Consider the following 13708-nt stretch of genomic DNA (forward strand, 5'->3'; position numbering starts at 1 on the left):
TCTTTGTCCTAGTTTTATGCGCTAGTCTTTTAATTAACAATGACATACCAATTAGCCCAGTTTTCCGCCTTGATTGCGTCAGAAATAAATGAGTGAGGCGACTGCAAATGAACAGATAGTGTGCGGGAGAAAATTGGCGCCGGAAGTAGCTAGCAGATGACTTTTCAATTATTATTTGCATTCTCATCCGAAACGCTCCTCACCAACATTAGCACCCCAGCTGCGCTCAGCGGAAATACACGTAAGATGATGATTAGCTAAGTACAGATAGGAGCGATAGCAAAAAGAGGGAGGGTACCCACTATTCGCACCCAATAGCCACACTAGCAATGGAAAGAAGATTATCACCACCGGTTTTTATACAGGGTCCTATACGCTTCTTCATGTGCATTCCTCTGCAGCTGCTGTTTTGTTATGCTCTTGATAATTAATGCGTGGCATCTTCCTTTATGTTTATTTTTATTTCGCCTACGTTCATATTCGCTGGCGATCCCACCCTGTAAAGGATAAATCTAGTGAGACCGCTTGCTCTGCTTGCCAAATGCCTGTGAAAGCCGACTGCCCATCAGTAACATACATTTAGTGAGCGCATGCATGGGCCAATTCTATATTGGTTCCATCTGTGCAGCGTATCATAGTCTACATGCCAATACCAAGGGAACGACTATATGGAGCCTTAGAGATGCGTATCGTGCCGGAAAAGCAATACAACTGTGCCCAATTCTCAGGCACGTAGTTAGGAATTGTAGTTAGGCGGGTGCGGATACTAGCAGGTCGCTGAGTACTGCCAAGAGAACGGGGTTGAAGACGAGGCCTCGCCACCCCCACCCCGGCGCCGACGCTCACCGTAGGGTGCCTCTGTGCACGAGCTATAAACGAGGCACCTGATGCCGATTCCTTACTATGCACGACACATGCAGTGAGGGCACAGAGCTCCCGGCGGAGGACAAGAGAGCGGGCGTAAGGTGGTGTGCAACGCAGTTTCGGCACGTGCATTCACGTGCTGCAACGTTGTGATTGCGTAGGTGCCAATGTCACAGAGCACACCGGCGAAATAGTCTAAGACTTTCAAAGCTCGAAGAAGCTGGAAACAACGTTAAGCTAAGCAGTGTCTGCTGCTGCAAACGACCTTCAATTCCACACTCGAAAGTTCGGCATCGAAATTGACGGGTGAAAAAATAATGAAAAGGAATGCCTCGTGACCAAAATAAATGCCCTCGCTACGAAATTGAAAAGTGATCCCATTAAGGAGCGGACTGTCTGCGCCGCTGGCCGTCTTCCTTCTAAGCGAGATACTGTCACGGCTAGACAGTCGGGATGGCCAGGACACGTTTGACTGTGAAGCGCCAGGCAGCAGCGGACTCCCGAGGGCACCACACAGAAGAGACGACGAAGAAGAAGCACTGCCCGCCACCATGGCTAAGGCTAGCCAGAACAGCGGTTAAGGCAGTTCGGCCGGGAGACAGCGCCACGAGAGTGTCCAGGTATGTGGCATTGCTCCCCCCCTCTGGAAAGCGCCGCCCTCGGCGCGGCAGGTCTTGCAATGCCACATTCCTGGGCACTCTCGTGGCGCCGTCTCCCGGCCGAACTGCCTTAACCGCTGTTCTTGGAGGGTCGCGGACAAGTCCAGCAAAGAGCTGTTCCTTGACACCCCGCATTAGGTGCCGCACTTTCTTGGCCTCGGCCATAGCAGGATCGGCTCGATTGAAGAGACGCATCATGTCCTCAACGAACATGGTGACGCTCTCATTTGGCTGCTGCGACCTGGAGCGCAGACCGACTTCAGCCTTCTCTTTTCTTTCACTGTTGCCGAATGTCGCTAGCACCTCACGCCGAAAAACCTCCCAGGTGGCAAAAGAGGTCTCGTGGTTCTCGAACCAGACCTTTGCCGAGTCCTCTAGCGCGAAGTAGACATTCCTCAACTTGCGCTCACCGTCCCACTGGTTGAAGGCTTCCACACTGTCGAAAGTGGCCAACCAATCTTCAATGTCTTCAAACCTGTCTCGTGGAACGTCGGCGGTGACCGGGGCGCGTGGAGCGTCAGCTCCAAAACGTAGAGTGGTCTGGCTACCAGTGGTTGATGTCATCTTCCTTGGTTTTGTCACGCCGCTGAACTCTGGCTGTAGGCCTAGCAGGCGGCGGCTCGCTTTGTGGACGGGGGTTGTGTCTGCGCCCTGAGAACTGGCTTCAATGGCGTCTTCGGAGTCAGTGTACATGGGACGTGACCCAGCACCTCCACCAAATGTGTCACGGCTAGACAGTCGGGATGGCCAGGACACGTTGTACTGTGAAGCGCCAGGCAGCAGCGGACTCCCGAGGGCACCACACAGAAGAGACGACGAAGAAGAAGCACTGTCCGCCCCCATGGCTAAGGCTAGCCAGAACACCGGTTAAGGCAGTTCGGCCGGGAGACGGCGCCACGAGAGTGCCCAGGAATGTGGCAATATTAAAAGAAGTAAACGGATCCCATATTGCCATGCGCCTAACGCGCCGCGCGGCCTCCGCGCTGAGTCGAAGACGACGACGAAACGGCGGTGGTCTCTGGAGGCGCGCTTGTTTGGTTCGGTGTCCTGGAACCTGGCGCTGTAATTAAAAGAAGGCTCCCAGACTTGTATTCTTCCCGACGCCTATCTCCACGGCCCCTCTGGTCGTGACAATATTATACTACCGTATTCAAGAAGAGGTGAAACGACCGTACTATACGCAAGAAACTTAACATCCTTGGATGAGTTGCGAAGGCTTCGCTTCAAATAATGCAGTTTTATCATGACGTTATTTGGAATGTGGGTAATATGATGATCCCAACGCAAATCATGAGGTATGTGAAGGCCTAGGTACTTCTGCTCTGAAAGTGTGCTCTCTCAGTCTTGTCTGTTTTTCCGGCAACCAGCTGTAACAGAAAATTTTTAAATATTTTCTTGAAGAGTTTTTCTTTCTGTCTGAATTTTGTTACGGAGTTATTTGAGGCGGTGACTCCAACTTCAGTATGATCGTCGGAAATATTCTTAAACGTAACCTTGAACCAATTATACGCACTTCTGGTTGTTTCGATGTGATTTACGTTAATGGCATTGTTAGCGCTTACTATAACACTAAGTACATAATGACACCACGATACTGTTTTCCTCTCATGATGCCTCAGATTTACTAAATACTGCTAATTGTGCCCCAGATAAACTTCATGCATGGTACATTGCAAACGGCCTCATAATCACCACAACTGCAACAAAGCTATATTGTTCCAAGCCAAGAACAAAAAATCACGGAGGGCACTCAAGACTGCTTGCGTGCTTTGAACGCGAAAGCAGTGTGCCATCGCGAGCTCTGTTGCGGGATTGATTGAAGATTCGTTCTGTTATAATGGCACTTACCCATTAGCATACAGCCTTAAGGAAACTTATACACACCGCTCACCTTTATTCGCAAAGTTACAAGTGCTTTGTTTATTTATTTTTATTTATTTATTTCCTCAAAGGTCTCGGTTGCCAACGTACGTAGTTTCATGCCCAAGAAGGAATCTATAGAAGCTATTCTAGACGATAACAGCACCGATATCGCGGTATTCACAGAGACTTGGTTGACTGCTGACATTCGAAACGACGAACTACTTGATTTATTTTTGTTTTGTCTTTACCCCTCAGTTTCCACGTCCCGTCTTTGTTGCGCTGTTTCAAAAATGAATACGTATCAACTTGCCCAAATTTCTGCTTTACTCAATGAACTACTTGATAACATTACAGCATTCACCATTCACAGGCGCGATAGGCTCGGTCGAAGGGGTGGCGGCGTACTCGTCTTCATTAAGTCCTGCATGCCTTCCTTCACTATTGATATTAGCTGCCGTCAAGAAATTCTGTGTGTTAACTTTTCATTTTCTGGAATCACATACATACTGATTGCTTGTTATCGCGCGCCTGATTGTGACATTTCCTTTACTAACGAACTGCATTCAGTGCTGCTCGAATTGAATTGTCGCTTTACCCGCGCTAATTGTATACTTTGTGGCGATTTCAATTTTCATGATGTAAAAAATAGCGCACAGGGAACACACTTCAATTTTCCCGATATTAACTGGGCCAACTTAACTGGATCCTCCCCTCTGTCTAAAGCGTTTCTTGACCTAATACTTCTGTTTAACTTTATTCAAACAGTCAGTGCACCTACTCGTTATTTCAACATACTTGATCTAGTTTTTGTCACGGATGCAGAATTAAGATTCTATGTCGTGTGTCGATGGTCTGAGTGATCATAAAATGCTGTTATTCAACCTATCCATTCAAGCACCTGCTCGTCAACCATCCATTAAACACATACGCGACTATAACAGTGCTGATTTCACCCGCATCAACGAAGAGTTGGAACCTTTCCTTTCGCGAATCTGCCAACAGAAGAGCAGTAAACGAAAACTGGATGGCTTTCAAACACACACTTTTATCTCTAATTCATACCTATGTACCACTCGTTTCCATTCGTGGTGACTCAGGCAAACCCTGGTTTTCCAATGCTTTGAGAAAACTATCGCAAAAGAAAAAACGCCTTTTCCGCGCTGCCAAAATATCAAATTCTGCTCTTAAATGGGGAAAATATTTTACTGCTCTGAGGGTTTACAATAAGCTTTTAAAAAGTTCGAAGAAAACGTTTTATCATCTAGACCTACTGAGCATCCTCCGCACCAATCCCCCAAGGTTTTGGAACGTTCTTACTCCTCCGCGTAGTAAAAACCATAACATTTCCTTCCTTAACGAAGACAGTTCTCTGGTACCGGTAGAGCAGCGCTCCAATGTAATGAATTCATACTTCTAATCCATTTTCACTCACGAACCTGCTCAAAACACGCCGGTCTTACCTCGCTCACACCTCAACCAGATGCCGCCCATTCATATTTCTGCAGAAGGAATCGAGAAACTTATTGACAGCCTTAAGTTCTCTACCAGCCCCGGCCCTGACAACCTCCCCGCGAAGATTCTGAAGTCCACTAAAATAATTTCTAGCCTGATCTTGCAAATTTTATTCATCCAGTCATTAACCGAATGCTCGCTTCCGGAAGACTGGAAACTAAGCAAGGTAGTGCCAGTATTCAAATCAGGAAACCGCTCAAATCCGTCCAACTATCGCCCAATTTCATTAACGTGCATTGCATGTAAGCTCATGGAACACATTATATACTCTCAAGTCGCCAGCCACCTTCACAATAACTCATTTTTCTTTTCTAAGCAGCATGGCTTCCGCCCCGGTCTCTCATATGAAACACAACTTTTTGAATTCACTACTGACCTTCATTTGCATTTGGAATCATTATTTCAAACCGATGTCATATTTTTAGACTTTTCAAAAGCATTCGATGGCGTCCCGCACCCACGTCTTATGTCTAAACTTTCTTGTCTCAATATTGATCCCCTCACATTATCCTGGATTAACTGTTTCCTCACTAACCGGTTTCAATATACCGTCATCGGCGGTTATCATTCAGCAACTCATGAAGTGATTTCAGGCGTGCTTGGGCCCGTGCTCTTTCTCGTATTTAACAATGATCTCCCATCCGGCATATCTTCGTCCATTCGTCTTTTCGCGGACGACTGTGTGTTATATCGTCGCATTTCCTCTCACGACGACCAGGTTATCCTACAAAATGACTTACAAAAAATAGATAATTGGTGTTCCGAATGGTTGATGGAGCTGAACATCACTAAATGCAAATTTATGCAAATTTATGCAAGTTTCACGCAAGCATTCCAATATTACGTATCCTTATTCTCTTCAATCAACTATCCTTTCGCAGGTTGAATCATACAAGTACTTAGGTGTCACAATCAACAGCAAACTGACGTGGGAAAAACACATCACTCAACTCGTTGCCGATACATCAAAAACACTGGGTTTTTTTAGAAGGTCACTTTCACTGTCTCCTCAATCAATCCGTAAACTAGCATATGAGACTTTCATTCGCACTAAACTTGAGTACGAATCAGCAATTTGGGCTCCTCACCAGGCTTACTAAATTAACACCATTGAATCCATTCAGAATCGTGCGACACGCTTTATTACTTCAGATTACGATTTTCACCACAGCATTACCGCTATCAGGTCATCCATCGCTATCAGCGCACTTGCCCTTAGACGCAAAGTTTCTCGCTTATGTTAATTGCACAAATTATATCACAATTCTCCTAACCTACGCGAGTCCTTTCTAGTCCCTCCTGTGCGCACGTCATCCCGTTTATTCAACTCCATGAGCATCCAACGTTTACACGGATCAACTAATGAATTTAACAAATCTTTTTTGCCAGTGGCTATTCAAGACTGGAATCGGCTTCCAGAATTGGTTGTCATTGAATGCGATCCAGTAAGGTTTAAAGAATGTCTGATGTGTTATCTTGCTGTATAATTTGTTTCATTTCCCTTTCGTGACTTTATTTCTCTTTATAATTTTGTTGTGTGTGTGTGTTTTTGTTTGTTCTTTTTTAAATTCTTTTTTTTCCCACCAATGTGAGTCATGTTGAATGTACTACTGCGATCGCTCATTTTCTTAAATTGGCCCTGGGTCCACGCTGGGTATGAGGAGATTGATGCACAGACTCCAAGAATGGTTTTAGAATATGATTTATTGAATGGATCTGGCTTGATGCCGCTTACGGGAAAATGCAGTAAGGCTCGTCCACGTCGGGGCTGAGTCAGCTTGTCGTGGCACGGGCTCGACGAATGGCTGGGTGTCTGCTGAGGCCGGGCTGGGGATTCTTCGCGGCTGTGCGGCTCTCGTTCTCGGCCAGGCGTTGGATGAGCTGCCAGGTACCGAAGCTTGCTGTCGGAGGCCGAACGCGAGCGAAGGCTAGGCCCCTGGGCTCCCTAGTCCACGCGCCGCCCCGGTCTTCTGCCTTCCTCCGTCTCGTCCGCTCGCTCGAATCGTCCCTGTCTGCCCGTTCCTCCCGTCGGCTCCCCCTTTTAAGCCTTTTGCTTCTTTCTTTCTGCAGCCTCCCCCTTCGCCGTAGCCGCTGGCTGCTTCTCGCCGCCCCCGCGGCGCCGCCCGCTCGCCGCTTCCTTTTGTTCCCTCCGCGCAGATCTCTCTCCTTGTGACAGCGTCGAGCCCCCCACCATGGCGACGCGACGCCAGTCTGCCGCTTCCCGGGAAAGTCGCTGACTGGGTCCACTCCGCGCAGCTCTTCCCTGGAATCTTCGTGACAGGCTTAATCCCCACCGCAGGAGTCGTCGACGGCCATCCTATGCGCTATGTGGCCTTGTCCCTCCGTGGCGACACGCCGCCAGGATGGCGCGGTCTGCCGTTTCCCGGGAGTCACCGACCGGGTTTGTGCGGCCACTGGTGTACGCGCACGGATCGTCACACTACTCCCCCCTTATGTAATACCCCCCCCCCCCCAGGGGCCTTTAAGGGTCAAATAAATGATGATGATGAGACATTACATGAGGGAGTGGACGGTATCTGGCAAACAATGGCAAAAAATGTTAAGATGAAAGGTTGGCCATGCTCCGCTTGAATTCTAGTGGGTTGATGATAATGGCAACTTCGGTGGGCGGTCATTCCAGGAGCCTATAAAGGATGTTACTCGCTATTGTAAGTAGACTGCCAGAGAAGTCACACATCTTTGAGACTGTGGAGATGAATCACAGACACAAGTCGTTGTTTTGTCTCCACAAATATATTCGGCAGGACCTGCTCAGCCAATCGGAAACGGGACAGCGCGCCGCCGGCATTCAGTTAGCAGCCACGAAATCCAGTGTGCGCGTGCTTGGCCGGCGTGCTGGGGCGGTCGTCGTCTTCTGCGGCCGAACCCCGATGGCACGGTATAAGACTTGCATGGGTTCGGAGCAACACCCCTCCGCCTTTTGAAAATATGACGTGGTCTTTCAGACCTGCGCGCGGCTATACCTCGGACTCCCGCTTAAACATATAATAAGGACCCAAAAGGTTTCAGTAGTGATGAAAGTGAATGGTTGCTCCTCCAACGCTCTGAGCGTCCAACGATACTTTCAACTGATTTTATTTCATGCGAAAAACAATTTTATACTCATGACATTCACCTGCGCATGCTTACAAGACCATTATCAACGAGTGATGGCTGGCACATTTTATCAGGCAACCCACGTGCCCGATGTAAGATATGATATCCCTTTTTCAGACAAGAAAATTTATGGAGCGGTTGCGTAACTATCGTCCACTCGTGGGATCGCAAGTTTCCAGAATCTCTCTCGTTATTTGACATTTGCCTTTAAGAAGTATTCTGCATCTGTGAAAAATGGGATGGCAGCCTTCCTTGCGTTTCTCGCTTTTTTCCTTGCACTTCAGACAATGGATACTCAAGTGCCCACCTCTTTTGTTTTCCACGTTGTAATTATGCTCTCCTAACCTTTCATCTAGGCATCTTCCTGTCTGCCCTATATAACTTGCCGCATGTAAAGCGAACCTCGCACACAACGCCTTCACGCATCTTACAAACGGCTTTTGGTGCCTGAGTGCACAAGCGGAGTTTCCCTGGTTTCCAGAAGTGCTTTTCCTACACAGGGCGCTCAACTTATTCGGGCCTGAAAACAAAGCGTGTCTTTACCCCGTTACCAATTTCCTCAGGTTGTGCGATAGGGAACCGCAGCTCAAGTTTGCCGTGTCGACTGCAGCGCCTTAGCACACAGCATAGCGAGAGGAGCAGGCAGTTCTGGGGGCGCTCTTGGTGCTATTCCACGCCACCTTCCTGAGCTTATTGGCGTGAGCTTCTGCGCGCCGTCGAAGCCACACGTGGTGCGTGTCAGTTATCGGGGTTATGTGTACAGAAGCGAGGCAGATAGTGCTATCAACCAAACGCGGGCTTCTAATCGTTCAGAATGTGCCCTGGCGTTTGTAGCGGCCCAAGCGACTGACGGCAGCAGTTTTTAGACGAACAGTGGAATAACTGCAGTGCCACCTGGGCAGCGCACGTTCCCTATAGCCTATGCTTATATAGAACAGAGTTCAGTAAAGTAGAAAGTTGGGCTAGTTGGTAACGATCCATCAAAAAACGGCGCTCAGAACAACATAGAAAACACAGGGAGAACGGACAGGACAAGAGCGTACTAGCAACTGATGTCCGGTCGATGAAACACCTCTCACTTGGTGGGCATGCGCTAGGAAGTTCAGCACGTGTCAGGAAGATAAAAACCCAAATAAAAAAAAACCCAGTAGATTAGACTTGGAGTTGTCGCCTTAGTGAGTGGCCCAATTTAGAAGTGCTTCAAGGCCCCTCCAAGTAAGTCCTCAGCATCTGCTAGAAAAGCAATTTCTACTTGCCCAATAAAATCACAGGCTAATCAAAACAACATTTGATGTGCTATGAAAAGAAGTGTTACATTTTTCATTGACAGCTCCACTAAATGCTAGTCATTAACAAAGTTTGATTTTGCCTGGTTGAATGTGCTCACGTATTTTGTAAATTCATTTGGATTTGTTTCTTTTCGTGATATATTTCTAATTATTTGCTAAAAATAAACGTACGGTTGGCATTTTCTGCAAGCAGTGCATGCTGCTTATGTAAAGGAGGCGTACAGTTGTTAGATTTTTCAACAATTACGTATTTTTCTTCACTGCGAAATTATGTCAGTCTTTTGACAAATATTTTTTCCTAGCAATCCTTCATTGTATAAGTCCTGTATGTGCCGGGGCGCTGACCCATTCCTGAGTGCTTTTGCCAACGCGCTATACGTGATGTCGAATAAGCTTGACTGACATCACGAGTTCGAATAGAACGGAGGTAGCAACCTTTTGTTTTCGCAAAAAAACTAAGTGCAAGAAAAGCCGGATAAGGGAGAGGGAGGCCTCTCCTTTTAGAAAAGTGGAGTTTTGGGCCAGTTGGTGATCCATGATTTACAGGCTGGCTTCGCGCGAGATAAGCGAGGACAAAGAGAGGGACACAGGACGATCGCTATCCTGCGTCCTGAGCGCTTGTCCTCTTTCCCTCTCTTGTCCCTGTTTGTCTCGCGCTAAGGCAACATGCAAACCTCTTTTTTTGACTGGTGGAGTCACGCAAAATATTTTTACCAATAGAATGAAGCACCAACTCGTCCTGCGAAAAGTTTTGCTCGTGTATGCAAGGAAGAGAGAGGAGGCATGTCTCTCTTCCTTTTTCACTTCGTCTTTTTATGAGACCATGCACCAACCAGCCCCCCAGCGTGCATTACTAAGCAGTTTTCTGCTGCCGGCCTAACATCTGTTCGGCCAGTTGGAGGAGAAGCCATAGGAAAAGAAAAACTGCGTTCGAGCGATCAATTGTGGCGGTGGTGGTGGTGATCTGTTTTACTGCGCCCGAAAACAGGGGACCAGTCCAAGGACCGGTTGCGCTGGCTTAGAGGAGGTCGGCGGGGATCCCTTGAAATATCGCGGCCTCCACCGCGCGCTGGATAAGCCGGCGTTGGTTACGTAGGAGAGACTCCCACGTCTCTGGGGTGTTTGAATGTTGTAATGTGTACAAGTCCACGTCCTGTGTATGAGAGTGGCCGTTCACTGCTCAACTGCCTGTGCAGTCTTGGGCCCCGTGGAGCCGTCCCAGCTGGGCGCGGTGCTCACGCACGAGCACCTCTCCGACACACTTGACGAGCGGGTGTTCGTCAGCGGAGCGCCGCAGGTGCACCACGCCGACATGCGCCACTGTCCGCTGTCCATGGAAAACCTCTGGTGGATACGTCAGTTCCCGTGAGTCTTTGCGATGGATTCTCAATTAAACAGACCACGGGCCAAGATTACTCTCGAAAAGTAATTTACATACGGAGCTCCTTTCCTAGGCACAGATCACTACTCACATTAGAATTGCTTCCCAAAAGTGATACAACTATTCTTTAATCTTAGTTTCGGCGCACACAAACTACCCTTGTGACAGCTTCTGCAGCACCACAGGGCCCTTACTTTGATGTACGCTTTGCTGGCACGAAGACAAAAGCCTTGATGAGTTTGAGTTTGATTGAGTTTGATTTACTATCATACGGGGCATTACATAAATAGTTTGATTCCACTTTAATATAAGCAGCTAGCGATGATAGCTTATAACTATTGGAAAAAAACCTATGGATGGGATTATTGGAAACCACTATCCAACACCTTAGTGGATTGTGATAATCGAAAAGACGTTGCTGGTGACGCTGAGCCGATGGTTGCTGGTAGGGTGAGATGCGGGGAATGGGGAATGCTGGTGTTGCTATGAATGCGGCCATGTTACGTCTCTCACGATGAGATATCAAAAATTGTGGAAAAAGATGATGCTTGTACAAACAGGTTTATTTTGTTTCTAAGAAAAACAGCAGCGCTAAAGCATGCAACCACAGAAGAAAGAACAGGACACAAGCGCCGACTGCCAACTAAATTTTATTGATGGAAGGCACACACCTTAAATAAGGCGAGGAAGAGAGGTGAACAGGAGGAGAGGGAATATTCGGGATTACTAACAGCACGCGCAAGCAAGCAACAAGACATACAAAAGCTCAAACGTTAGCTACTTCAAAAAAGTGGACCTCTCCTGCGAAGAGTGATAATAACGGAGTGTTGATCCAGCTGCTGCCATATCTCTTAATACAGTATGCTTCCGGGTTGACACGCGCAGCTCTGTCGGCAATCTTACCCATAGTCCTGGTCTCACCCATCCGAGCCTGAATCCTCTGCACTTACGTGCGGAACGAAGTGTGCGTACTTGCCCTTGGACTGACTTAAATTGCAGGCATATTCCACTGATCGTTCCTTGAGGGAACGGCCGGTTTTGCTGGCATAAAACTTTGCGCTTATCCTGGGATAAGCGGTAACTCCTGTTGAGCACTTCACGAGGGAAGTGTCATATTGTATCTCACATCCTCGTTTTTTGGAGCCACAAATGCGTCGGCATAACTGTTCCAGCTTGTTGGGTACCCAAAAAACCAACGAACACACCATGGCTGCCGCCCACGTTCAACGTGGGCGGCAGTTGGGGCTGGTGCAAAATAATGGGGGCTTACGTCCTCGTTGAAGAGACCTTCTTTGCTCGCGTGCGGTCCGGTAGTAGTCCGTATTCACGTGAACGGCTCTGGAGACGACAGCTGCCACGCTCCTTGTCTTCGGTTGGGGCGGCTTCTGCGGCTTTCTCCTGATCTTCTTCGAGACGGCTCGGGCTGCTTTGACGGCTCCCAGGGAGTGAGGGCGACAGGGACATCCATTAGCACGTCCACCAGATGTCACGTGTTCGTGACTGCAGTCTGGCGAACAAAAATATAGCGAGAATGGGTTGTAAACGAAACTCTTTATTTGGGCTGACTTGCGCCAACAAAGATCTTAATGACTCGGCGGCGGCGTGGAAAGAGAAGTTTATTTTGTTCGACGTCAACAAAAATACAAAAGAAAACTGCTGAACTTAATGCTCTAAACATTCAAGCACATGCGCAGTGACGCAGCACTGAGCACGTCAGTAGGGCAGTAATGAGGCCAACACTTCCTGGCTGTTATTACACTGTACGATAAACAACCATGCTGGCTCTTGACTGGATCAATACTTGGTCGGCAAAGGCGCCTAACTTAGTCCTGCGTGGCTCGGTATTGTGGTCGATAGGGCGTTGGGTGGAAAACGCAGGTTTACTTCCTGAGAGCTGATGACGGCAACGTACCCCCGAAGAAAATCCAAATCGAGCATCAGGTCCTTGGAGCACAGCAACCCGGGAAAGTAACACCGGAGACCTCTAATCGTGAAGAGCAGACGCCAACTGGCGTCACCACATGGCCACCAGCTGCTCATTATAGAAAAATCAGCGCTGGTGTCCACGAGTGCGGTCGCGTCGTGGTGGTCGGCGGCCACAGGAATTTTGGCGGAAACCAGTCGGTAGTAGCGCGCCGTTGAGGTCGTCGCGGGGCATCGTCGGGTGGAGGTCCAGCAGCGGCAGCCCTGCCCCTGGATGACGCCGTCTTCCGTTTTCCCGATGCGGGGACGGGCCTCTGAACTGGGCGGCTGTGTGAAGAGAACCGCCTTGAGGATGACGATCAGGACCGACGTCTCTGGGAGGTCCAGGGCTACTAAGCACTAGCTTAGTAGCGCTGTTGGAGGAATTATCGGGTATTAAATGGGATGTCATAGGGCACAGCAAGGTTAGGAGGCGTATACAGTTCTAAACAGCGGGCACGTACTGTGCTATCGTGGATTAGCAAAGAGAGGAGAATTAGGCATGTGATTCCTCATCAATCAGGATATAGCTGGCGACCTAGAGGAGTTTATAGTATTAACGGGAGGGTGGCAGCTATCATTAGGCTTAATAAGAGGTACAAAGTGAAGGTGGTCCGGGCCTACGCGCCTACATCAAGCGATGATGACCAGGTTGTCGTACGCTTCTATGAAGATGTTGAATCGGCAATGACGAAAGTAAAATCACAGTACACTGTACTGATTGGCGACTGCAATGCGAAGGTAGGCAAGCAGCAGGCAGGAGACCAGGCGGTAGGCGACTATGGGATAGCTTCTAGGAATAGCAGGGGGAGATATTAGTAGAGTTCGCAGATTGAAATAATTTAATGATCATGAGTACCTTCTTCCGCAAACGAGCAAACTGGAAGTGGACATGGAAGAGCCCCAATGGTGAGACTAATAATGAAATAGACTTCTTACTGTGCGCTCACCCTGGCATCGTAGAAGACTTGGAGGTCCTCGGAAAGGTCCGTTGTAGCGACCACAGAATGGTAAGGTCTCGTGTTATCTTAGGTTTGAAGAGGGAACCGAGGAAACTAGTG

At 48.3% G+C, this 13708-nt stretch overlaps 1 protein-coding gene across 1 annotated transcript in view; it reads left to right on the forward strand.

Annotated features, from left to right (window-relative positions):
* The window catches only part of LOC149337845 (N-acetyltaurine hydrolase), a 163785-nt gene that overhangs the window by 12815 nt on the left and 137262 nt on the right, over window positions 1-13708 (forward strand). Inside the window, exon 2 of the mRNA XM_089553551.1 lies at window positions 10501-10669. Coding sequence (XP_089409677.1) covers window positions 10501-10669 — 169 coding nt within the window. The remainder of the gene's footprint in view (window positions 1-10500; window positions 10670-13708) is intronic.

This window comes from Amblyomma mixtum, chromosome 7, assembly GCF_055824585.1.
Source record: "Amblyomma mixtum isolate Tamu chromosome 7, ASM5582458v1, whole genome shotgun sequence".
Taxonomy (NCBI): Eukaryota; Metazoa; Arthropoda; class Arachnida; order Ixodida; family Ixodidae; genus Amblyomma; species Amblyomma mixtum.